The sequence below is a fragment of the Bemisia tabaci genome, chromosome 5 (genome assembly GCF_918797505.1).
Source record: "Bemisia tabaci chromosome 5, PGI_BMITA_v3".
NCBI classification, from domain to species: Eukaryota; Metazoa; Arthropoda; class Insecta; order Hemiptera; family Aleyrodidae; genus Bemisia; species Bemisia tabaci.
In genome coordinates, this window is record NC_092797.1 from 19124917 (window position 1) to 19152909 (window position 27993).

At 38.0% G+C, this 27993-nt stretch overlaps 1 protein-coding gene across 1 annotated transcript; it reads left to right on the plus strand.

The window, feature by feature from the left end:
- Positions 1 to 26941, plus strand: geko. The gene is made up of 3 exons (XM_072300642.1): positions 1 to 166; positions 13305 to 13443; positions 22800 to 26941. The coding sequence occupies exons 1-3, from the start codon at positions 1 to 3 to the stop codon at positions 22969 to 22971; spliced, it is 477 nt and encodes a 158-aa protein (XP_072156743.1). The 3' UTR covers positions 22972 to 26941.
- The last annotated feature ends 1052 nt before the right edge of the window (positions 26942 to 27993 follow it).

Below are 27993 nucleotides of genomic sequence, written 5' to 3' on the forward strand. Positions count from 1 at the left end.
ATGGAGTCGGTGTTCAGGATTGTGTTAGTGGTCGTGCTCTTCTTCGTGCTCACCAGTGAGTTCAACCTGATTTTGAGTCATGTGTACGACCGCTTCAGGACGGTTTCCGCCGCGCATGGGAAGTCTGAAAGTGCGACGATTTTGGCGGACGCCACCGGCGGGAAAAGTGTGCCCGGCAGTGAACAGTTCCCCCCCCAAGGAGTGTCGATATCAACCAAGGCCTAACTTTTTTCCTTCGGCGCTGATGAGGAGAATCGTAGGAAAAACTAAGGTTTATGAAACGAGTAAGTTTTCTACAGTGGAGTCTCAATAGTAAGAAGTTTTTGTAATACAAAGGAAATAACGAAATTGAGTCATTCTGTGTAGAAACAACGTATAAGCGTTGCAATGCTGCCTGAATTGTGCCACTGAAAAAAAAAAAATTATGGTAGATTTTACCATACTCTGACACAGCGATACGAGTATGGTAAGGAACACCAGACTCGGAGGTAGCATTTATCATATTATGGCTAGTATCAATTGAGCTCTGTTGAATACTCCCATAATTCTGGTTATTTTCACTAAATGGTATCACTGTGTGAAAAATCAAGTAGACTAATAGTTGGGGTTAGCGTACTTTTTCTCAGTGATACAACTTGGTGCATCGTTTGCAGATAATCAATGTACAAACCAGACTAGCATTTTACCCTTACAAATTTTCATACTTTCACTTATCTATTTCTGGAAATAATTACTGCGTTCATGTTTGTTTTGTTTGCTACATATTATGAAAATCTTGGCACAATCTGAGGGGCATTTCAAAGCTTATGCTCCGTTTTTACGAAGAATGACTCGATTTTCAGTGCAAATGGGAAGCTGAATACAGTGCTGAGTGCAAGTTTCTCATTCGTTGTGATTATTTCCATCAGATATATGAAGCTTAACATCTCTCATGAAAATGAGGTTCAGATGTTATAAAGAACTGGTACATAGACTGTCTGAGAGGCCAACGATGCATTCCATACCATGCAACATCTATCTGAAGTGCAATTGATTTTTTTAGTAATCTATAGGCCCAAGGAACCTAGGTCCATTGAATTAAGCTCAGAAAGTAGACCTTATGCTGGCACTTTACTTTCACTGGTATAATGAAAGGTACTTATTGTTAGTACAGAATAATTCTGTCCGGAACCGAAGAATGTCTTTGATTTTTTTTTGATCGAAGTTATCTATTGGTCGTACGTGCAATTTATTTTTCATGTTGTTGGTTTTGATTCAGCAATAAACTTACCTCTAAGGCTTCAAGCACGCGCTTATTTACAGACCACTACATTCGTACCATCAATAGTTAGTTTCTCACTCAATTAATTCTGCGGAAATTGCAATTAGATTAGAAGTGATGTCATCAATACGTCTGTTGAGCAAATATCGGAACCATGATGATAAATTCGATGACCTTACTAGGTTCCTTCCAGGTATTAGTTACCATATTTCTCTCGATAAAATGTTTATATATAGCTAAGGAGCGTCCGTTATTTGAGACTAGATATCTGAAAAGGGACCTTATCTTCCAGAAGAAACTCTTCCTTAACTTTTTGCAAATGCACAAGGGAATAAAATCTATAAAGTTTGGTGTAATTTTGACCCAATTCAAGCTCAAAACTTGGAGGATACATGGGTCCAGAAGCTTCGGAATTAAAAAACATTTCGGTTGGAGAAAAATGTAATTTTAGTTTTTGAAAAAAGTTAAAGATCTCCTTTTGGAAAATAAGGTCCTCAAATCTGACCACATATAAATGTATTGCCTTAAAATTTGCAAATGCTTTACATCAATTGCGAATATCATACAAAAATTTGAAAAGAAAATATCCACAAAATTCGTATTTCATCAAAAGCGATTTGGCAACATTCAATAGTTTATACGGCGTGCTTGCCACAGTACTACAGTGGCAAGCACAACTTTAAAATTTCGCCCAAGTAATAAAGTAACGTCTATTAATTGCTATAGGCCCAAGGAACCTAGGTCCATTGAATTAAGCTCAGAAAGTAGACCTTATGCTGGCACTTTACTTTCACTGGTATAATGAAAGGTACTTATTGTTAGTACAGAATAATTCTGTCCGGAACCGAAGAATGTCTTTGATTTTTTTTTGATCGAAGTTATCTATTGGTCGTACGTGCAATTTATTTTTCATGTTGTTGGTTTTGATTCAGCAATAAACTTACCTCTAAGGCTTCAAGCACGCGCTTATTTACAGACCACTACATTCGTACCATCAATAGTTAGTTTCTCACTCAATTAATTCTGCGGAAATTGCAATTAGATTAGAAGTGATGTCATCAATACGTCTGTTGAGCAAATATCGGAACCATGATGATAAATTCGATGACCTTACTAGGTTCCTTCCAGGTATTAGTTACCATATTTCTCTCGATAAAATGTTTATATATAGCTAAGGAGCGTCCGTTATTTGAGACTAGATATCTGAAAAGGGACCTTATCTTCCAGAAGAAACTCTTCCTTAACTTTTTGCAAATGCACAAGGGAATAAAATCTATAAAGTTTGGTGTAATTTTGACCCAATTCAAGCTCAAAACTTGGAGGATACATGGGTCCAGAAGCTTCGGAATTAAAAAACATTTCGGTTGGAGAAAAATGTAATTTTAGTTTTTGAAAAAAGTTAAAGATCTCCTTTTGGAAAATAAGGTCCTCAAATCTGACCACATATAAATGTATTGCCTTAAAATTTGCAAATGCTTTACATCAATTGCGAATATCATACAAAAATTTGAAAAGAAAATATCCACAAAATTCGTATTTCATCAAAAGCGATTTGGCAACATTCAATAGTTTATACGGCGTGCTTGCCACAGTACTACAGTGGCAAGCACAACTTTAAAATTTCGCCCAAGTAATAAAGTAAAGTCTATTAATTGCGGAGGGAAACCAAAGGAACGGAAGTGCAAGCACAGAAGAAAGTAAAATTTGAGTCGGTTTTGCTCAACTGAGCGTGAATCAGTGGCTGATTAGACAATCAGCAATTGCGGAAGGGAGCCACGTCGCGAGCCGAGTCACAGACGTCGCGGGAACGTCTCACAATCAGAGACGAAACCAAAAACACATTTCGTAGCTTGGCCGACAAAAAGACGTAACTGTACCTATGAAGTTGAGCCCAGGAAAGCATTGACTTATATGGAGCACAGGGCTCATAGCGAAGTATAGTTACGTCCTGATGATTCAGCGGCCGCGGCCCCAGACCCGGCCGTGACAAGTAAATTAGGCGCCTGTCGACTATAGCTCATCGCAGTGTCACTTCCGACTGTTACCGTTGGCCTCACCGGGTTTTGGCGCCGTAATTAGACTTTTCCAAGGATTTAAAATCTTGAAATTCGCTGGAAAAAAGAAACACATTGGATCTAGAGTCCAGACTGTTGAAAACAGTGACAAGAAAAAATACTCTTGGTTCAATCGGATTTTTGCTTGAATCAAAACGAAATCCGCTTAAATTAAGAGGCTTGGTCCTTGATTTAAGCTAGATTCTGATTGAATCAATAGTATTTTTTCTTGTCGATGTTTTTAAGATCTGGACTCTAGATCCAATGTGGTTTTTTTCCAGTGTTTGATTTTGACATATGTGGAATCTGGGGCCAAGGAGACAGGGAGGCTACCGTGCCAATAGTCCCTTCAATCTCCCCCAGGAAATTTAGGGAGTTTTTCCGAAATGAAGAAGTGACATATCTGTGGTGGCGAATCCAGCGAGTTGGCAACACTGTAAGCACTCCGTTTAAATCCATTAAATATATCGATTCTGAGTGAAACAGGCTGCCTCTCCTAAAATCGATTGTTTAGAATACATTTAAATTAGGGGGAAACAGTGTTGCCAAATTGCAAGACTGGCCACTGCATTTTTGTTATCTGACGACCGGAGAGGCTAGGAAGGGATGAGGGAAGGGAGGATTAGCTCCTTACCTCAAAAAAACTCGCCTGAAAAAAATGGGAGGAATGTTTCGATTTAAGAGAGTGACATTTTGTTATCCTTAAAATTTTATTGAAATGCATTTTGCGGCAATGGCTGCTCAAGGCGTCTATGTTTTAAACAAATTTCCAGGAAGGGCTCGAGGACCTCTTTTTGGAGCCTTATGGACCCCCCCCCCCCAACCCCTTTTGTTGGATTTTCTGTTTGATACACCCTCCAGACCCCTTAATGATGTGCCTTTCCGATCCTCCCAAAAAATTCCCCGTTCCAACTGTGGCTGCCAAATGAAGAATGTAGGTTTGAGTAATCTGGATAGTCTGACACTCCACAGTTAATTTTTAAGAAAAATAATTTATTATCTCCTCTTTATTTTTCTTTTCCGAACCTGCGTGCATTTTTAACACCTACTTGCCACCCATGGGCCGCCTTTATTTTGCCGCCCCTTCTCATTCGTTTTGAAACACCGATACAAACCATCAAGTGAACGTGCCGGAGGAGGAGGGGTACATAAGACGCGTTTACTCGCGTTGGGCACATTTTTGGTGAAAGCCCTGTCAACACTAGCAAAAGTTCACGGAACTTTGCGCGAAAATTAAGTTCCGTAAACCTATCTCTGTGTGAACGAGACCGTTCATTTATAAGAAAAGAACGAAAAAATTATGAAAGAATAAACATGAATGTGGTTTCATATTTTTAATTTCCACCACCGCGCCAACTGCACTGTGTATGGCGCAATGCATGAAGTATTGAAATATTCCTACAGTTTTGTATGCGCTATGCGTGACACGCCGACCGCTGCTGCACGGCGTGCACGCACTGTGAAAGGCGCAACGCGTGAAGTATTCATGCAGTCTTGTAGGCGCTATGCGTTTCACGCGCCGATCGCTGCTGGCCGCACTACGTTTGATGCAATGCGTGAAGTATTCATGGAGTCTTGTAGGCGCTAATATGTGTTCCATGCCGACCGGCGCTCCGAGGGCTTCTCCTTTCCATCTCAAGTTCTCGCCATCATTGCTCTCTGCGCCGCGTCGCTCCGGGCCAAATTGCGTGTTTGGATTCTCTCTCAACTTCTGTCTCTTGTATCACCGAAAGACGAACAAATTAGAAATTACTATATACTATAACTCTCAGGAAATTAGAGCTTTTTCCGCCTTTTCTCGTTCGTAATTTTTTTTCTGCTTCAGATTGTTTTCTTGATACCTACATTTGAAAGAAATACAACATTTGCCGCCCCCTATATTTCCCGCCATGGGCCGCAGTCCATGTGGCCACCCCCTTAATCCGGCCCTGGATTGGTAGCCACACAGACACACTCATTTAAATGATATGTGGATAAATGTGCTCTGTTATTATTGATGACATGTGAGGTTGTGTGTTGTGTTTGGTCCCATTGGTTAAAATCTCTTTTAGAGCAAGAGGATCTTTCAAGGAGAGGTTGTTTGGTTTCTTATTATTGGATCTTTTGTCTTCTGCAAAGAAAGCTGAAAGAAAGTTACGCAACGAATATGGTGTTAATTCAAGAGTTTGTGAGGAACATTAAAGATAGAATGTAGGAATGCTGCCCCTTGCTCCCGTTTTACGTTATGTAATACTCTTGAAAACAAAATATCAAAGAAAGCAAAGATAATAATCTGTTATCCCTTTTTATTGTACTGGTTTTCAGTGGTTGTAACACGCACCATTGAAGTACGAAGACAGCTATACTCGTCGCAGTGCGAATTCACATAAAAACCAAACTTGCTTTAACCGATCATTTCATTCGACGTGTAAATGACCTTAGAAATATCTTTCAAATGAGGAAAATAAATTAGAAAATGTCAATTTGGCACGATCCGTGCAAAAAATTTGGGGAAAACTCTACAATTAAAACAAATTAAGTTTCAGTAACTAATTTTCTAACGGGATTAGAAATACGTAACAACGCCAACTCAGGGAATAAGAAACGTACATAAAAGGAATACAAGAAAAATTATACTGAGGTGAAAAACGTCACTTTTTTGCTGCCTAAAAGCCACGCCTGCTTCACGTGTGGAACTGAACAGGAAAATGGCTTTCCTTAGCTTGTAGGTGCATATTATGTAATAATGTTCCATAGGGATGGGAACATCTTTGACGGCTCACAACCATGCAGCGACAAAGTATGCTGAAAGTATTCGACGAGAAGAATAAGCTTCCAAACCTTAACAAAAAGTATTGTGCAATCTCTTCAATATCCCTCTGTTTTAAAAAGTGACCAGGTCTTTCAGATGTTAGTCATCAGAATCACCCAGGAGAAAAAAATGACCGCAGATGGGGAATAAATGCATCAAACTGAAAATCGAAAATTCCAGAACCTTACCTCATATACTGACCAATGTAATATCGCAGACGCAACGTTGGCAGTGATTTATTAAGTGTTAAGAATAGAATCTTGTTCCTTTGCGTCGTTGGCAGATCAGGTTTTAATGGAAAATGCATGAGTAAGCTGTCAATTCACACTACAATTTCAACATTTTCATCAGTATCTACTAAGTTAGTATCGGGCCTAAAAAATAAAAAAAAACGTTTCTGTCTAATTTGACAACAAGGAAGGGTGTACGGACAAAATCCGGTCAAGCAACTAGCACCTTCCGCCATTTAATTTAGTTGAGTCTGTTCTATTCGTTATTCTCAAGAGCTTGACGAGATTTTCCAACTTTCTTGTCATTCGCAACAACGGTGGGTCTTCGACCCACACCCGCCTCATTGCTTACAAGTTTTCTTATAGTTTTCTTAAACTCACCAAAAAGGCCTTACAATTCATTTCTGTCAAAGGAAAGAAAAATTGCACGGGGAAAAGTGTACTTCATTAAATTGCTTCTGAATTCTCTAAATTTTAAAAAAGCTTTGACGACTTATATTTACCCGTTCAGAACATAATAATGTACAAATCGCAGGCGCGTACTCAATGAATCTATCGGTGAACTTCTCATGCAAGACACACAGAATATCTCGTACATATTTCGAAACTCCCATCATGAAAAGCTTCGCTTTAATTTTAAAAGTTGCGTACAACCTCGAGATCCAATATTATGAGTATTAACTAATTACCCTTCGAATTTATGTTCATCTTAAGATTTTTGGAGAATCAGAGAGAGTTCTTCGTTAAGAAACATATTTTTTATGATAGAAAGATAACACATACAATGCTGGTGTAAAAAAGGGCCTGCAAGTTCACCTATGATTTGTAGGTGGTGTTCATTAGGTACTGCCCTATAAATTTTGGCGCTCTTCTCTTCAAATTTGACCTTTTCTTGAACGGTCTTTGTCCATCTCAGTAGCCTTTGGAATTTTTGAGGATGAATCGCCTCCTTCCTGGCAAATTTCAAATACATAATTATTCTTTAGCGTGGAGAGCTCACCCTGGCGCCATCACTGAGTGTTATGTTTGGTTAGGATTTTAGAGCTCAGGTATCAAATCTTTCATGTTTGATTTCCAGAACGTTCTTAGTATTCTTTTTTCCTGCAGGCTAGCTCTTAAAAATAGTGGTTATCTCGATTTTTTTCACAGCTATTGTTTCAGAATCCTATTTTTGTCGTTTGAAGTGGTGGCGTCAGATAAACAGTTAAATGAAGCTGAGAAAAGTAGATCCCAAGAAGCCACATTTTATTGAAATACGTCATGAGAACACACACGTGTAACGATAAGAATACTATATTTTTGTAAGAAGGAAACGTGAATGCGAAATTCAGAGCACTATAAAAATGCGTCATCCACTGCGCTTCATTTTCTCTTAATCCTGTACCTTGAAAATATCCTGCCTTCATAATCGAAGCAAGTATTTTAAAAAAATTTAGAGAATGCAAAGCAGCCTCTTGTAGTTAAAAAAACAAATATGATTTTAAAAATAAAAGTTCATCAGTGTTCCTTCAGAAATAAAGGAAGTCAATTAGGAAATTGGGACAGAGCTTTTCAATGGTTAAAATACTTGCGGAATGAACGGATTTATCGCAAGGTGTCTGTGAATGGAAATAATTTAAATTGTGGATGTTAGTTCCTAAATTTCAGCCTGCAATTCAATCATAACCGTGCTTGAAATCTAAATTCCATGATTACAACCGAATTCTAGGTGCAACGCTTGAACTTGAACTTGCGTGAAAGAGTGCTTTGATAATTTTAGTGACGGAAATGTATACTGGAGATAGATCCGACTCTAGCGACGGAGAAATACATATTCAACTAACATTCAAGGTCACCCGCTATTCTATGGAACTCTTTTCATTAGCTCGACCAGTCCTAAGCCACATATTTTTTTTTTCTCTCTCGCTCTCTATAATAGCTCCTTCGATTTATTTTCCTCGCGAGCCTCGGTTTTCAACTCTCCTGTTTGGTTTTATGAGTTTTTAAAGATACGTAAGCCATTATTCGACTAGCCATCGTTTGCGTAACCAACTAAAGCAGGGCTCACTTTATTCCTATGCATGTCGCGTTTCAATCTATACTTCAAAAACTATGTAGAAAATCAAAAATAATTTTAAAGAAAAGTAAAGTTTGCGAAGAATAGGAATCTTTTTAGGAGAAGAGTCTTTAGGATCTTTAGAGGAGAAGTAATCTTTTTGGGGAAAAGTAGTTTTTGGTCTTCAATAACAACCAACCAATCGACTAAAAGTTACATGCATGGATTATAATCCTGATTATTTATATTTTTAATGATGAACTTTTTATTGGAAAGACTGAAAGTAAACAAGAATAAATCATATCTTCCCATACAATGCGTCTTAAATTGAGAGGTGAATTCTTCTGTAATTATCTAACATACATAACAAAACATACATCTAAATAACGTATCGACTTTTAGTTATAAAAATGCGTGTCAGAAGTGTAGACAAATTTGTTTCGCAAGGTGATGGCGTAAACCACTCGAGATGAGCTTCAGGTCACGATCAAAAAAGTGAGCGTGGTCATATTTGGAATGAGATATCCCGTGGCGCTAGGCAGGTACTCTATGACTGTTATTGATGTCATCGTAAGGTCAACTCCAGTCCTTTTTGTATGGGCTGGCTGGAGGTATTCTAGAAGAATAGTCCATAAACAGGTTTCATCTGGAACCTAAAATACGAGCCACACACCTCATTAACCTCTTGATGCCCACTATCTCCCTAATCCCAACTTGCATGTCGCAAACTTTACGAATTTTGACGCAAGTGCTCAGTCACAAAGTTTGAGAGCCCATTGAGTGATTTTACTCATTCAATCAACTTTAGCTGAAAATTTAGGAACAAGGGAGGAGGGGATAAAGAGGAAGAACTCAATTCCCTCTATATGGCAGTCATATTTTCATCTACGACCTGTGAATAGAACAAATTACGGTAGAATTAAAAAGGAAGATACACAGCGAGAAAACTCAACACAGAAGTTAGGTTAATACGAGAAGTAAAACACAAAAAACCCAAGCCTTTGGTTGACTCTGAACTGGAGTTTCCCAGTCCCTCCATTCTTTTCTGCGTTAAATTTACCGCATTGTGTACCAAAATCAACACAAACTTTGTGTCGGATTGTGTTTCACTTCCTATAATAACCAAAATAAACAGAAGAATACAAATATTTTTATTAGTATAGGTAAATACACTTATTTGAAGGTGCCCTAACAAAAGAAAGTCATTAAGACCCTTGGAGAGAAGAGATCCATTTACTATGACATAATTATCAAACATCAAAAAAAGGGGTAGGCAGTAAGAAATAGGAAGAGAGAAAAGGGGGAATTTGCAAAAAATAGAGAACGACAACGATAGAATATATTAAACGGAGATTCTCTGTTTTTAAAGAAATAATGCCGAACTCGTACATTTAGTACACGTAGCCCCAACGGAAAAAAATATGATAGTTATTTCAACTATCATCCTGGCTGATTTTGACGCCACCCTGAAGTGTAGTTGCATTAGCCATCGGTATAGTTGGTCGAGTCAGTTAAAAATGTAGTTGAATCTACCATACCTCTGGCCGGTACAATTACACTTCTGGCTCGTGTCAAAATCAGCCGAGATTATAGTTGATATTATCATACTTTTTTCATGCTTCGTAGCCCTCATTGCTATATGACTTTCTTAATTTTTTGGTCAGGAACTGTAGATGAAACTCAGAATATACAGTGCTCCGCCGAGGAGAAATAAATTATGAATGTACCCATAAGACGCTAATTTAAGCGTTGATGTGCATGATAAACAACTTACCCATAGATGATGTGTGCTTGCATAATTGATTCCCCATTACGCGAATTAATTATACGATTGAGTTGGGAGAATGACCATAATTACTTTTGCCGGGAACTCTACCCAGGATGAGAGCATACTGATTACTGATCGAATTCAATAACTCGGTCATTTTAAATTATGCTCCCAACAGCCCTCCATAATTAACCTAAATGACATAAATCTAGAGCGTCTCCAAATTCAAGGTGAAATAGACTCTTTTGCATACTACAACCGACCGTAACTCAACATTTAAGCGATTCACAAAATCTCAGGGAAGCAGATTCATAACTGGAAATGAACGTGAATGATCAGAGTCGTTTAATGCGATGCAAAATTATTCGCACATCCTCTACTGAGTACTTTTTCCGCTTAGCTTCATGTAAATTTTGAGGGAATCGTGCTTTCGGGAAATGTTTTCCTTACACGATCACACAGGTAATGTTCAGCGTGTGGAAATAAAGTGACATAGACTTGGTATAGACAAGTATGAAATAAAATACAAATTTCAAGCCCATAATTTTTGCACCCTAAATATTTTTACTATTCATCAGATTTTTAACGGAGAGAAATAGGCTTTTAAGCGGGTTTAAAATCATCCTCAGCTATAGTTTTCTGATGTTATCTGGTTATCATGATAGACGTTGTCCATTCGTAAATTAGTTTCAAGTATCTTAATACATTTTGAGCAAGTGCTTGTGAAATTCTGCACACCTTTAAAGAAGGCACTGAGAATGAACCCTGACATGACAAGGGTTCCTCATATTCACCGAAAGTTTGATAAAAACTATGCCTCCACGTATAAACCTGTGCGAAAAACTAGGCAGCTCACGCTGGCAGTCTTCTTTAATAACACCTAATGGATATCAAATATGTGATTAGTCAATAGTAAGCGATGGTTCAATCGCGAAGTTTTTTTTAGGAGCAGAGACTTCGAGATCAGCATTAGACAGTCGCAATTCCCGGAAGTCGATTGTGCTGTTTCTCCCTCCATTTAAATATATTGCAAGCATCGATTCTGCGTATAAAACTGCTTGTTTTGATAAATATCGATTAAGTATAATTGAAGTTGCATGTATTTGATTAGACGGAACGCAATGTTGCCAACTTGTGGGAATCATGAGATTAACGGCACTATCTTGGTTCGAAGTGAATTTCAGCCCTTTTAAGCTTTTGGAACGAAGGTCCCTATCCTTTAACACGTAAAAATAAAATGGTGTACCGCTCTCCTCGTATCACACATACACCCCCCCCCAATGCGTTACGTAATATAGGGACGGCTTTCTTTGGGCCCATTGTAGGAGCTGAAACCAAATTTTCCCTCTATCTAAGAATTATGTTTTGTTGGTGGATATTTGCATTATTAAAATTGACCGAGGCATGCTAAAATTCGACCTTGTTTAGCTGAAACGAAGCAAGCCACATCAGCTATTGCCAAGTTTAAGTGAGTGATTTAATTTTTTACGAGAGAACATTAGTGCAAATCTCTTTGAAAATTTTAAGGAATTTGCTTCGTACTCTGCAGAAAATTCACTGAAATTTTCACAAAAATCCGCACAGCCGTTTCCATGTAAAAAATTAAACCACCAAGTTAAATGTAACAATAGCTGATGTGGATTGGTTCTTTCTCCTCCTTAACACGGTCCAAATGGTCCCCACCGAATATTATGAGTTGTGTCGACGGATATTCCCTAGTGTACCTATATTGAGAGAGTATGGCCACTGGGCCCCATGGAGAGGCTTAGAACCCAAAAATGGCGGTGCTTTGTTTTGGTTTTTGCGGATGAGAGGGGGGTCATTGCCAACTTTTGACGGTTTTCATCAACCGCACTTGCTGCCAACCTTACTATATTTGAGATAATTTTTCTCAAAAATTGCACACGATTAGCCTTAAAAATATGTAAAGAAGTCGCAATAGTGCATGTTGGTTTTCTCGTTACGATAAGCAAAGAAAACTACATTTTAAGTCATTTTGCATTACATTAATTTATGGCGTCCGCCATTTTCGGGTCCCAAGGGCTCCATTCAGCCTAAGCTGTCTGAGTCAATCAGAGGTGGTAACACCAGAGGCCATACTCTCTCAATATAGGTACTCTAATATTCCCCACATTAAAATTGAGCGAAGAACGCTAAAAATGTCGAGCAGAATTCGTCGACCAATAGAGCACGGCAAGATTCGCGGGTGTGGATCGAATCGTTTCGTCATCAGGCGTGCCCGCGCCGCGCGCCTTGACAAATAATGAAATAAAACACGGTCGGTGCGAAGGAGATACCTACCGGTCACGGCGGAGTCGTAGTTAAAAATTATTACTCCATCGATTTCGTCACCCATTCAATCTAAGAGCAGACAACCAGTTTAGCACGGCCAGGGCACTGTTGCTTGACCGACATGCATGATCCGTGTTGTTTAAATTGGAATCTCGCGATTTTTTTCACCAAGATTGGCACCTCAGCGAGGCTCCTCTCCCCCAATTTAGATTCGTGTTGCTCTCTGCCTTCTTCTCCGGTCGATCAGACCTCAGACGACCTGACCTTATTAGGCCCACCTGTCTGGGTATTTAGATCGGTCAATGGCTGAACTTTAAAACCGCTTGAGCTGTTTTTGTTTATTTTTAATTTTTTCAATGACATGCCTGCAAATTTACAATCCGACTGATATTTTAGCAACAACTGAGCCATTAATCGTGACAACAACTTGTAAGCGTTGCCATGCTGTTCAGATTCTGCAAATTTGGCCTTATTTATCAGTTTAAAAATGTGAGGGCTCTGTTAGAATTTTTACCAAAAAAATCTAACACTTTTTTTTTTAAAATTTTTTCAGAGTCTAATATGCATTTGAATCGTTTTATTTTCTGTAAATGCACGTGGAGGAATAAGATTTTCGTCACAACCAGCCAGTGGACGACTATCCTATTTTTTTCCGCATGGTGTACGAAGTTAAATAATTTCAGAAGCACTGCAAAGGGCTTGTACTGTTCCTGAAAAGAACAGTAAAGAACATGTTTGATTTTAATTTTAGTAACTTAAAAATATTAAACATATTCATTTTTAAACTGTAATTCTGTAGTTCTGTATGTATTTTAAACGCATGTTGATGATGAACATGATCACGTTATCTCACGTAAAAACTGTTTGTTACAGGTAAATCCTTCAATGTTCGGCAAAGGCTAGTCCATACAATCAAGACTTCATGTTTACCGAAACTGATCTGTGAGCTGAATGCATCGCCACACAAGGAGACCTTGTCAGAAGCAGAGAGATCTCTTTTGTCCTTAATTAGGTAAATATCTGACGGCCAACCTGTTTTTGGGGATAATTACAGCGTTCTGGGGGTTGATTCTTAAATTCCTAGCTATAATTTATTGAATGATCTAACCATAAATTATTTATTTTTTGACAAACAGAGCTAAATTGATCTCATTCATTTAGTGCATTAATTTATATCGACAGATTCTGAGCAATTTTTAATGTATCCATTCGAAGTATGTCTGTACCATCAAATTATCATTTACAAAGTTCTTGAGTACCGTCCCTTTACGGCCTCTATTAATTTACTTACGATATAATCCAATCATCTTGCTCTAGTATTATTCGTGCATTTCTTTTCTTATTTTTCCATTTCGTTTTTCATCTGTTAGGTATCAACTATTCTTGCTACGCAAACATTATTTGCAATGTACTTGGGCATATATAATTTTACAATTCAAGACATCGTATTTGCTTCGGAAAAACATGAAAATATGTAGTAAAAAATGGTAGTCGTAATACTAGAGGTGAACGTACACCACTTGCCCCTCAAGCTTTTTATCACGGAACCCCAGAATGAAGAAGGAGGGCAGGAGGTAACCCTCTTGAGTCACAATTCACTTAAACGGATGAATATAGGGATATAGAAAATGAACTTTAATGTCCCCGATATCTCCCAATGCATACGCTCGGATCATCATAATTCATTTCAATTTTTTTGACATTTAATTGCTTTTTGCGAAAAAAGATAAAAGGAAAGTCAAAACGGGGGAAGGAGTAGCAGCGCTCGCACGAGGAGAAGAAAGGTAATTTATGACATTCTCACAGCGGTATGAATCATGTGTAAGAGCCTTTCTACTGCTCGTATGAGCGCGGCATTTGAATAAAATATTGTAAAGTTCGTGTCTTCTGCCTTTTAAATGAAAAATAGCTTGTTTAAGGTGAAGAGCTGTAAGCATAATACGTTTTCATTCCGAGGGTGGAAGATTTACTGAACTTCTCGACCCTCTAAACACATCTTCGTGAATTAAGTCTGTTGACTCTGATAAGTAGAAACCAATACGCAGGGATGATGCATATTTGGTCTTTAATTACATGCATTAAACTTATTTTCAAAAAATTTTCATTTTTACAAGTGAACAAAATATGATTTCTTAAGGAAAAACTTTTCTGGCAAACTTAATAATCAGTAAAATAGACAGTGATTTTACCTCATTTTGCTGTAATATTTGTTTATCTCAGTTCTAAAGATCTCATCCTGGGGGAAATGAATTATGTCACCAACATAAATTCCATGAAAAGTAACCCTCATTTGAACGTTCCCAAATTTTCTGCAATCGAATCTCTAATTTTGCTGCACATTATGAATATTTTTTCTTTAACTTTTCAGATCCTATTTTTAAAATTACGTATAGAATCGTCCGTAAAATCAATGATTATTCCTTGCAGTAATTTTCCCTGTAATTCGTATTTTTTTAAACTGAATTTGGCAACGTTTCAAAGCTCCGAAAGAGTTTTTCCTTGATGCAGCAGTGTATATCGCAACTACGGATATGATGCTGATACTCTCACGCACACCACATTATGCGTGTAATTCCAGAGAACTCGACAACACTGTTCAGCAAATTAAAAGTCGCGTCGCGTGCGGTACAGACCTTGGCTTCCGGTTTGAAACGTCGTTTTAAAATTTTGATAGACCATGTTCACTACGAGAATGTTACTGGTTACTAGATTCCCCGGAAATTATATGCAGTCAGGGGCCTCGTAATCTTTAACATTATTTTTAATTCGTAAAACGGGCTAAACGGCCATATCAAAAGCTAACTTGGGCACCCACCGGCCAAGGTACCTTAAACTCAATACGACGTTTCAAAATTTCCATCGCCGTTTTATTTTTTCACAGAAAAATTGTTCAACAAAGCTGTCCAAAAATTTCACTGAATGTTATACGCGCTGTCGATAAAATTCAGTGAAATTTTTAAACCGATTCGACCAAAAATTTCTGCGTAAAAAAACAAAATTACGCCGGAAATTTTGAAACGTCGCATGGCACTTGTAATACTGTGGCCGGGAGGTGACGATTCGCTGTTAGTATGTGGGTACCCGATTTTTTTCATTTTTACATTCTTATATATCTTTGAATTCTTATTGTTGAGAATATTTTTCGTCGCATAAAAAAAATCCTGGCTACACTGAAAAAAAAAAGGATCACAGTCTCAACTACACTTCCAGTTGATTTTGGCGCCAGCCATAAGAGTAGTTGCACTAGATAGATAAGTGTAAAGGCACCAGCCAACGGTATAATTAATCCATCTTCATCTTGGACTGACTGTGAGGGCACCAGCTCGAGGTATGGTTGATCCAACTACACTTTAAGCTGACTTAAAAATACCTCTGGCTTGCGCAACTACTCTATTATCCGGCGCCAAAATTAGCTAGGTATATAGTTAGGATTGTTATGATTATTTTCCGTATAGGCTACTGCTGTCCCTCCTCTCAGAGGGAAAGATGTCTCCAAAAATATGTGTACATCCTGTAACCCTACCACCCTACATCTCGAGCTCTTGAAGAGGAAGCAGTTCATTTACTCATAACTAACGCCCCCACTCGCACGATTTCCTTCCCGAGCGGCTCCGAAAGTTTAATGGAAAGTACGGCGAAAAGAGCGCCGCGCATCGGGAGTAAATTCATGGGCGCACACTTACTTACGCAGAAAATATAATTCAAATTCCTCATCTAAATAATAATAGGGACAAGCATTGTGACTGGCGGGCGGACAAGGCTGCAAGTGTAAATCTTGGATTTCGGCTCCGGGATCGAGACGAATATATTAAAAGATGCGGCACTCAATATTGCGGGAAGGGCGCGAGGGGCGCACGAGACAAGGGAGGGGCGCGGATCGGCAATGATTTACATAGACGCTTCAGCTCTTGCATTATGTTCCGTTTCGCGGGATAAGTAAATCAAGCAGCGAGATTTACAGTGTCACATTTGACAAGAGACTTACCTTATTTGAGTAATGGATTGTTCCGCCGATGTACAAATCTGTGCCCTTACCTTTGCCTTTGCGCCGAGCGTTTTTTTAAATCAGCGGCGTCTTTAACTTTTAAGGACCTCATTATGAGCTCCTTATTTGCATTCATATTAGTTCGCTCCAACCCGCCCCCTCGCCTCCCACTTTGGATTTTTGCATCATTTCATCCCCGAACAGAGGAGTTTTTCTTTTTCTCTCCGGTGCTTCCACCCCGTATTCATGAACCATTTGATCAGAGCTTGATAAATTCGATTTACCTTTATTTTAACCACCGCGGCACCTAATGAGCCACCACGCTTGAGCACCGTGGATAATCCTCCTATTTTTTCATGAGGAAATGAGTTTAGTCGAACGTTGTCAGGATGGAGGTGAGCTGTCAAACTCCGATTCCTCTCCTAATTCGTTTTTACCCCATTTGCTTGGTAGATCTGCCTCTCCTAATAAGTATGTAAAAGAGAGCTGGAAAGCTAAAAAATCACTTGCCAGTGTAACAATAATGACTTTATCTTACGGACTTATCTTTGAACTTGTGCTAATGTTATCATTAAAAAATGCTGCGTGCGGTGTCTCCGAAGGAATGATTGCTACGTACACTCGATATTTTCCAAGTCTGTTAAATTTTTGAGCGGTAAGATCCAAAACTGGAACCATACACCGATTAAAAATGTAAATTGTAAGACACAATTCAATATTCCTTGTCCAGAGACAAATTAATTATCATTAGGTATTTTTCTTTGCCTGGAAGCTCACTTTTTCTCTACATTTCTTTCGATTGCATCCAGTTTTATGCAGAGCAAAAAATACCGCGTGTAGATGGAATGTCAGCGAAATATTTGGACGGAGTTAAACAGAAAGGAACCAAGCCACACCGGGATCGAACCGAGAAAAAGAGGTTTAAAGTTTGGCTCCTGCATAAGACTCAATGTAAAAGATAAACTTCCAGTTCAATTTCTGCAAAATTTGCTCCAACAAAAACTTTGAATTTTTGGCGATAGATAGTGGAGCAGTGGTTGAGTTCAAAACCACTCATAACTCAATTTTTTCCAAAATGTGGGTTGGTTCCTTTCTGCTTAACTCAGTCCATTTTGAGTAATTGTTTAACGATTGAAACCTATTCCTTTTCTAAATAAAAAAAAAAAACAATAAAACATGCCATTAGACGTGACCAAACATGTTCACTTACACTTGATTATTTTCTGTTAGACGAGAAATTAATGGCCGCATAATGTAGTCTGCAATTCTACCAAAATTGTTGAACTAAATTACGGTATATTTGTAAAGAGGTAGAAAACTACGTAATATTTTGCTGCGAAGTTTTCTGACTGGATGTGCGTTTTGAAAATGAGGAAAGTGCACTCTAATGTATTGAAGCGTTATGGCACCAAACGAAAATTCAGTGAGGATAAAAACTACAAAAACCCTCAAAAACATTTTTCGGGCAAAAAATCCGGTCGAGGAAATTGACGTGTCACTTCCTTTTCAAGTATAAGATAGGCAAAAACCTTTGATGAATTCCCAAGGTCCACTAAGACTAATAATCATCAAAAAGTTCAAAAAAAAAAAAAAATAAATCCCTTGCCAAAAATAAATAATAAAAAAAACCGATTTTGAGATAAATCCCGCAAATGAACTTGAAATCACAAAATCGGTCGAGGATGTCAACTAAAACTTTTCCCCCTTTAATTATGAGCTCCGCAAGAAGCGTGACTCGCTTGTACCTTTTCATACACGAGCCGCACGAATTCATCTCTTCTTCTCTCCTCTCCTTCCGTCCATGGACAGAGGTCCAAAATTTTTCGGATTTACTGACGCGACCGGCTGCGGCTCGATGCTCTCAGTGAATCGGTGCCTTCTTATCATCCCTGATGTCGGCTTCAAGTCGGTTGCAATTTCACCAGTCGACCCATTTTTCCATAACCACATGTTAGACTTTTTCGAAACATGATTCATCTGAAACATGGATTTTTTTTTTAAGGGAGCTTACCATTTGCTTTGGACGGTAGGTAGGTTGTAAGTAATAATTGTTCTTACACTCTATCAGTTAAGTATAAAATACATCTGTACCATTGGATGACATTTCGACAGACACGTTAGGTCCGGACAAGTGAGGGGATTTCTGAATCGCAAAATTATTAGTGGAATTGTTATAGTGGAGGAGTTGAGTCCCTTCACGGAATGAGCCCCACTTAAGTCGACAGGTTGTACGTGTTTCTCTCTGACTTATGTGTGATCTTAGTATAATCCACCCATGTTTACGCACCGAGCCGCAGCCGGTCGCGTCAGTAAATCCGAAAAATTTTGGACCTCTGTCCATGGACGGAAGGAGAGGAGAGAAGAAGAGATGAATTCGTGCGGCTCGTGTATGAAAAGGTACAAGCGAGTCACGCTTCTTGCGGAGCTCATAATTAAAGGGGGAAAAGTTTTAGTTGACATCCTCGACCGATTTTGTGATTTCAAGTTCATTTGCGGGATTTATCTCAAAATCGGTTTTTTTTATTATTTATTTTTGGCAAGGGATTTATTTTTTTTTTTTTTTGAACTTTTTGATGATTATTAGTCTTAGTGGACCTTGGGAATTCATCAAAGGTTTTTGCCTATCTTATACTTGAAAAGGAAGTGACACGTCAATTTCCTCGACCGGATTTTTTGCCCGAAAAATGTTTTTGAGGGTTTTTGTAGTTTATATCAGGTCGTTTTTGGGTGAATAAGTACCTAAAGGTCTGGCTGTACGAAGAACTAGCAAAACCGAAGCGTCGAAAAAACACAAGCAGTGTTGTTGATTTCTCCATAAGCCACCATGTTAGAATGCCGGTTTGGTTCACACTTTGTATAAGTCAGAAATTAAATCCCTATATGAATAAAATCCAGGAGTAACATACATGAATGGATTTATTATGGCTTTGACCATCTATTTATAGCAAAATTTACACAAATTAATATCGATTGACTTAAAAAATGTCGAAAAAACACAAGCAGTCGTTGCTTTTCCCGTAAGCCGCCGTGATAAGAAATGCTTGTCGGTTCACACTTGGTTTAAGTCTCAATTTACTTCCTTTTTGGAATATTATTCAAGAGTATGATACATTAATGGATTCACTATGGCTTTAACTACCCGTTTGCAGCAAAATTTGCAAAAATGAATGATGATTGAATTAAAAATGTCGAAAAAACACAAGTAGTTCTTGATTTCTCCATAAGCCACAATGATGATAAGTGCCGTCGGGTTCACACAGCGCTACTGGTGGAGAAAAGTGAAAGTGAAAACTAGGGTTTCGGCGTTAGCCGCGAGAGAGCGCACCAATGCTGATTTCGAAACGAATCTGCAGGTGTTCATTGGTTGAGAAGTAACTCTAACTGCATCATGAAGAATGTAGAGTACCTGTATAGCGAGAGTATGGACAGATCGCTTCATGGAGGGCTTAGGGCCCAAAAGTGCAGCCACCCTTCTAACCAACTTCCAACGCACAAAATTTCACTGCCAGTCTGCAGGTTCCAATTCTAACCGAGATGCCCAAGAATGTACATAAATGAGCGTTCTTCCGGAAAATTGAGTAAATTTATGCAAAAACGGAGTCAAACACGTGCTTAATAAACGACGGTTCGTAACAATAGTATTAGTAAATCTTTCTGGATAATTGAAATTCATAGGTTGGCTGCATTTCTGGGCCCTAACTTTATTCGCAGAAGCATCGGTGAAGGCCTGATGGATTTTCGGAGTTTCACATCTGTCCATACTCTCGCTATACAGGTACTCTAGAAGAATGTGGCCACCACAATTGAGTCCTTATTTTTACTGAACTTCAGACAGTGGGAAACGCACACAGAACTGTTGTCAAATTAAATGATGTTTTTAATTAATAATAATGGAAATATCGTGATCTTTTTATCCAAAGGAGTGATGCCAAATCACGGATCGGTTGGGAACAATTGAATCTATGAATCGCTGCATTGCAGCTAGTGTCCTTTGTCCACCCAATGACAAAAAATTATGTTGGTACCTGCACTTGGTATAAAGATTGACAACTGACTTGACCTATTTAATTTATTATCTTATGTGTTCTTAATGCAGTAAATAAGTCTGGAGATCTAAGTATTGGCATGAGTTCATTAGAAAAAAAGGCTTATCTGAATGTGAGAGGCCAAAGCGGTACTTACGGTCACCATACCTGAGTTCGTAGGCTCACCCTCATACCTACTGAGACGGCAATCTCCATCGCTTGATCGGAGGATATGCCGCACCTAGTTGGTAAGAGTGGAGAGGCATTTATGATTACATTGATACCATGGGGTCTAATTGTATTTAGCCTTGATTAACACAATCACACTTATTGCAATGGAACTAGACAGGAACACGTACCTACGTATCTTAATACTGAAGTCCTCTAAACAGATGGGCGATACATTCTGTTACTCTTTTAAATAGAGGAGGGAAGGACGCACCCATTTCACACAGCAATTTATGCAAGAAAATGAAGCCTTCATTGTATTTTTATCATCAACTTATGAAATTATGAGAATAAAACGGGTACATACCTTTCATTAAAGACCTTGTTATACATTGTTGGGCAAAATGAAGTTTTTAACAACTCCTGACGCAAAATCAAAGCGACTCAGAAGAAACCAATTTGAGCAAATGCTCACAGTCAAAGACCTTTGATTATGTGACATTAAGTTGACCTATGATTGAACTGTTCCGAAAAGGGATGGAATTGTGCCTCACATACTCAGGTTCGCAAGCCACGCGTAACAAGAACGGTAGAAGAGATAGGAGGATTCCAAGATAAATCATGAAGGAAACATGTTCTTAATGTAAATAACATACACTTCAGAGAAGCATAATCACTCCAGAGCACATAGGTTGATGGCAAGATATAGAGCGAATAAATTTTGGTCTAAGTTCAGTGACAGTCGCATGTGAAGGCCGAGGCTCATATTCCAGTAATTTTTAGACTTTAGTCACGAGCATGCATTCTGTGATGTAAATGCTGCTTCCTCTTTAGAGTTTGGCAAAATTTCGGTGTAATTTCGTTAACGTAATTTACCTGAATTACATCTATCGCTTAGGTCAGGTACTGACATAAACATGACGACATAACCTCACTTAAAAAGTCACATTTTCGTTCAATAAAATAAAGATACCACTTGAAAATTTTAAGAGAAACTAAGGTTATAGTATATCGGGCTCCAGTAGAACACGTGAGACGTAATTATATGAGTATGTAAATATAGTAGTTAGCATCTACAAAGAATTAAACTCTTATCCAAATTAGGTAAATCTATTCACAACTAGTTAAAGAGGTTGGCAACGACCGACCAGAAATACTTGAGATTTTTAAGAAACCAATGAAGTAGTGTATCGGGATAAAAGTGGGCGTAATAATATAAGTGTGTAATATTAGTTAGGATCCAAAATGAATTGAACTTTTAAAGTACATCTGTTCATTATTCACAAATAAATACAGTAGATGGAGGTTGATAACGACGACAGGAATTTCGTTCCCGAAACTCGGACGAACCTGAACAGAATGAACCAATGGCGTTGAACCATTATATTACTGGTTTTTTTCTAAATTCAAAAATTATAGCTAAAATTTTGAAGGATGTAAGCGGATGCTGGATTATCCGTGAGATAAAGCGCTTTTTTATGAGGCAAAATGAAATCCTCACATCTTCACGGAGTGCCCTTTATATAGGCTCCATTACAATCCGCGGCCGGGTAAGCGAGAAATCTGTTGTTAAAGATGGTCATGACGGGCAGTTTAGTCGTATTTTCCGTAATTTCTCTTTAAGATCACTAGGAATGTTACAAAACTGTAAAAACCCGTGGACACGGTAACATGACGATTCTTTAGGTACCCACTTTTATGGGTCTAAGGTTTACCGTTATCGCGGAGTTTGAGTGACTTTCTAAGTACCCTGGATTCTTGAAATTCAAATTTCCCGGCAAAGTAAAAAGTAAAATTTTCCTTGTTTTGGGTCATTAAGTGCTTATAACTTTTTGAAAACTCAATGGATCTTATTGAAACTCTTCCACTTTGTAGTCCTAATTGAGATGCGTCCGTAGATACCAAGATCGTAGGAATCCGTGCCGTCGTTTGGGCTGCAGTCGAATGGCAATCGAATCAATTTTCAAGTTAAGGGAGTTGCCTGTGACTAAGAGTGTCGGCCACCCGTTTGTTATCGGGACTTTAGTAGGACGTCATTTTCCTCGACCGGGGGTGGCTACCGCCACTCTTGATACTATCTTAAGCCGTCAAACTACGCAACAAACCGTAGATACATTTTCAATGTACTCGTATACTGACCTAAAAATTATGACTCAAATCTGTGGACTCATGGTCTTTTTTTGTTCACAGGGACACGAGTATCAGCACAACTGCGGAAGTGACTTCCAGATACCACTTCGCAGCACACATGGGTCAGCTCATTGCAGGAGTCGACGGCACTGGATGCCACAACTTTTATCCCTCCTGCCCGTTCCCCGGGTTACAAGTGATGTCGATGATGAAGAAAGTGCAAATTAGATGATTCCTCCACCCTCTTTGGAACTGTATATTCCATCGTTAGAAGACAAATCTAGTCTACCATGGAAGCGTCGTCGCTGGGAACCTTGAAACCCTGAAACCTGGAAACCCTGGAACCTGGGAATCCTGGAACCTGGGAACCCTGGAACCTAGGAATACCCCTGGAACCCCAGGAATCCTGGAACCTAGGAGCCCTGGAACCTAGGAGCCCTGGAGCCTAGGAGCCCTGGAACCTAGGAGCCCTGGAACCTGGGAACCCTAGAACTTGGGAACCCTGGGAATCATGTTCATGTTCAGTATGAGCGAAAAGGATAAGATTGAGCCTCGATTGCTCTTACTTTGAAAGGAGTGTGCTGAAATAGAGTGTAGAGTGTTCTTGGGAATACTAGCTCCAATAATTTGAAGTCCTATTTTATTCCACATGGATCTTATCAGGGACTTGTAACAAATTTTTGTTGTCTTCGTAGGAGGAGCGATGCAATTCGTCACGGATTCTGGCGTGGTCAAACTAGCGTGTGATATCACATTAATTATGTAAAAATTCTGGGAGGGTTTGGAAATCTTAGCCACAAAAAGGACGATAGCCCCTGCGCATGACCTTGAAAACTCATTCTCAACCAAAAATATTGAAAAATTCAGTAAAATGAGGGCAGGGTTTTTTTTCCATCAAAAAGAATCCTACTCTCATTTCTCTGAATTTTGCAAATTGTTTGGTTTAGATATCTATGCTTTAGGCTAAATGCGCAGTATGTCTATCGTCCTTTTTTGGCAAAAATTTCAACATCTACCAAGATTTTTACATTGGTTGATGCGATATTTCGCATGCCAGTTTGACCACGCCAGATTCCGGAACGGATCACCTTGAGACTAAATAATTGTCCAAGAAATATTTCATTGGCTAAACCATATATTCAGACAGTAATATTCATTCATCAGCTCTTTTCTTCATTTTAAAGGAACGATAGTTGAGTATGTTTCTCCGATTCGAGACAAATACGTTGACATTATGGCATAGTCATCAATGCTTGTTACTGTAAAACAAATACTGATTGCAAAGGAAATTAATTCATTTAGAGCTCTTATTTGTTAGTATACATCACAAAAATTTAGTAGCTTTTCATGGACAATTTTTGTTTGTGATACGTATCACTGTTTCAAGAGCACAAACACCGACGTTTATGACGTAATTTTGTACTTAACATAGCTCAGTAATTCACTCAGTTTCTCTTCTTAGTGAAACTGAAAGCACCGCGTTTTTTGGTGTAAAGAAGCATGATAGGGACATCTCCACTTTTCTTGGAGGCCTTAGAACCCATAAAGTTCAGGTATAGGACACAATTGAACTTAAAAATATTGCCTTACCAGTTAGTAGTGCAATGTTTAACATATTTTTTTATTTTTATTTTTTACTATTATTATTTGTTTAAACTCTTAATCTCTTTCCTAAGAGAGTCTATGTAGATTAATTTATTTTAAGCTTTGTAGTGTGAATGCCGATTTTGTAACATTGATCAATTCATTGATCCTTATTGGTTCCTTAGTTCGGTAAATATGTGACTAAGTTGTTCTTGCCAATCTCGTTTTAGAGATTTTTCTCTCAGTTGAATTTGACTGTAAAATTCTTGTACATAATATTGAGACTGATCGATCTTAAATCATCAAAGTTGTATTAATGCTTTCAGCTGATCATTGATGTATGACCGAAAGTTAATATTAAGTATGTATATATGTTTTTTTTCAAAAATGCGCAATGCAAATCCTAATATTCACTTAGGATCAGTGTATCTGTGAACGAAAGGAAAAATAAGCAAACATGATTTGGCGATGAAATTACGAAAACACACATTTTGCTTGTAATGTTTCACAGTGCCAGCGTCTACTCTGTTAGGTTCTAAGCAATGCCATTGGAAATGTTTACCCCCCAAAAGTAAAATTTAATCAAATAATAAAAAAATAATTTAAAAAGATAAAATAAAAAAACACAGTAAAACATTTTGTTCAACGACGTTGATTAGTCAAGCTACATTTTGAGATGAGGGACCTCTATTTTTAACGCATCCATTAAAGCACTTATCTGCGTGAGGAAAATATTGGCACATACATTCTTATTGCAAAATTCTAGAAATATTAGCTGCACAATGCAACATGAGAAGTAAAATGAAACATGATACCTGCAACGATTCACACCGAGGTATATGGTTTCGTAGTTTCAACTTTAAAATTAGATTATTTGAAGGGTGGGAGGAAATAAAATTTATTAACCTTAAAATGGAATTTGTTCTCTCGAAGTTTTTAGTATGTGTCCGCGGGCGAGTCCACATTGGCAACATTGGCTTTCTTCCATTTAAACCTGAGTGAAATATCGATTCTTGTAGGAGCTCTAGCCCTTCAGAGAATCGATACATTTTCATATGTTTAAATGGGAAATAAACAATGTTCCCAACTTCCTGGATCCGGCAATGGTATCTGTGCACTTCTAATTTTCCACTTTGGGGTTCACTCTCGTCGAAAATCTGGATTGACAGGCTCCATATAGAGGGTTAAAGCTCACGTGTGTGTATGAAATATTCTTCTTCTTTGCCCGAATCTTGTTGGCCAGTTTACGTAGGGCTGAAAGTTGCGGCAGTAATGTCGACTATGTAATTCGATCGCTTACCAGTGGTTGGAACCGTCGAGGAACTGAGAATGGCTTGAGCCAGTGAGCCTGTCGTAAAAGAAGCTGAGCTAGCGTACAGCTTGAGGTTAAAATATAATTTTCACGATTTACAGTCGAAATTAGAGGTTATATAGATGGCTGTAGGTTCCACATCTGGAATATAAGCCAGTAAATCAACAGAAGAAGAAGAATTTAGAGGTTAGGTTTCGCAACTTGTGATTGGCTGCGTAAACCATCAAGAGTTTGGCCCAGATTTTATAATCTATTTTTTTTTTCATTTTTTATAAATAATTTTCTGATAGATTAATATTATCTACGAGCTTTATTACTTGCTTTGGAACTGATTTTCCAATGTCAAAGAGTGCATAGCTACCTTCGTTAAATTTTGTTGCGTTAAAAATGATTCATGTGTAACTCACCTCTAGCACTGGCCAACATTTAATTTTAAGGCTTCATTTGTTTTCTTTTTTTCTAAAATAAAAACCTCAATGATATTGTACTAATAATTGTATCATGCTCGCTGCTTGAATACATATTGGTATTCGGTGTATGAGATGAATACTAAAAACTTTGAAAAACAATTCAGAAATAATTATGGTCTATCAGCTCATGTCTCTTGAAAAAATGTTACCGCATGTAGCAAATAGATTTGTCTCACTAATTTTAGTAGCACATGCAATTAATTAGAGGATTAAATTTTTCGAAAAAGTGTGTAACCGCGGGTTTGAGAGGAAATATTGATGTAGCTACTCTCGTCTATTTATTTTGCTTTCGCGTTATTTTGCTTCATTATAAGTCTATAGATGTCAAATTGGATTTCAATAATATCTCATTAGAAAAAAATGTTCAAAAATGTGTTCAGTGTTGACGAAAACTGCTTTAAAGCCTTTAAGTTCTCTGAAGTTACCGAAATAGCGTTTTGTTGGTCAATGGCACAATTAAACGCATGCAAATTACAGAAAAGTTTACAAATTCATGGGTGTACCCTAAATAAGTTCCATAAGTACCATAATATGCAAATGATGAGTTGCGAGATCAAAACAGATGCCTTATTCATTGATTTTTACTTCTCGAACTTTTTTCTTCCTGTTACCACTTCTCTATTGCAGAGCTAGATATATTGACTGTGGAAACTGATTAGTGTAAAGTATAATTGTTAAGTTTAAGTTACGTTCAAGTCTTAGGTTAACGTGTACATTTTTGTAAATGAGTCAACCGGTTACTTTTATATTGACTTAGTATCTTAGGTACTGTGTTTAATTTATTGTCTAAATTGTTACCATTATTTGTGAATAAAAGTTTCAAGCTTTGATATCAAGGAACTATCAAAAAAGTGCATCCTTTCAAATTTTTTCACTGAAGTACGAGGAGGGGACAAAACTATCATGATTTGAAACCGATACGAACTAAAAAATGCAATTATTATAAATTCAAAAAAGCACCCCCGAGCAAGTCTATAGTATTATAAAATGTATCATTTGTGGTGAGGCTGACACGATTAAAATAAAAAATCCCTAATGTGAAAGGTATTTTAGCGTAAGATAGTTTCCGACCGCATGCCGGTATCACAATTACTTGTGAAAGTAGTTCCCTACTTCCAAGTTTGTTTGCGTTTATGATGGCTCCTTTTATGATCATCTCTAAAAATAAAAAAGGAATCATTGGACGATTCTCATTTCATCTTACAGTTTTGCCTTTTTTCCTCTGTATCCAATAAAAAACGCATGTATTCATACTTTCACAGTCTACGACTTCAAATCATAGTCTTTACGAGATTCATGAGCTCTTCACTTGCTCCACAGGGGTGCTTTGATATCTGCAGAATGCGCAAAATCAGCACAATTTAGACTTATTTTACACAGCGTTACATGAACTCATTACATTCGACATTGTGTAATGCCTTCAACTCATAATTTTATCCGTAAGGAATTGTAGCATGATAAGGGTAAAGTAAATTGGAAATCTTTCGCACCTCTAAAATATTTTTAGTCATGAAGAGTGGTAACCCTTCATTGCTCCTATTTTAGATATACACATTCACAGTTGACAATGATGGTGGGATGAGCCTTATATTGCATCACAAGTTCGAATGAAATCGTACATAATATCCTAAGCTGTTTCAGGGATTTTTTTTTCTCTGCTCTAAGAAAACTCCAACGTTTCTATTTTAAGAAAAGATACAACCAACCAAGTTGTAGCGCTCATCTTGGAATATTTCCCTTTAACATTTCTTTTGGTGGTGTTTATTTATTTAAAAAAAAATTTAAGGAGCAAGCTGTGATCAATGCTCATGGTTTGAAACCAACAACGGATGACAATGGATCGTATTCGATACATCCAGCGGGTGAGATTGTATCGATGAGTAAACAT

Coding starts and splice junctions, on each gene's coding strand:
- geko (XM_072300642.1), top strand. CDS start 1: ATGGAGTCGGTGTTCAGGATTGTGTTAGTGGTCGTGCTCTTCTTCGTG. Junction 167..13,304: donor GGACGCCACCGGCGGGAAAA/GTGTGCCCGGCA, acceptor TGTTTGTTACAG/GTAAATCCTTCAATGTTCGG. Junction 13,444..22,799: donor TCTCTTTTGTCCTTAATTAG/GTAAATATCTGA, acceptor TTTTGTTCACAG/GGACACGAGTATCAGCACAA.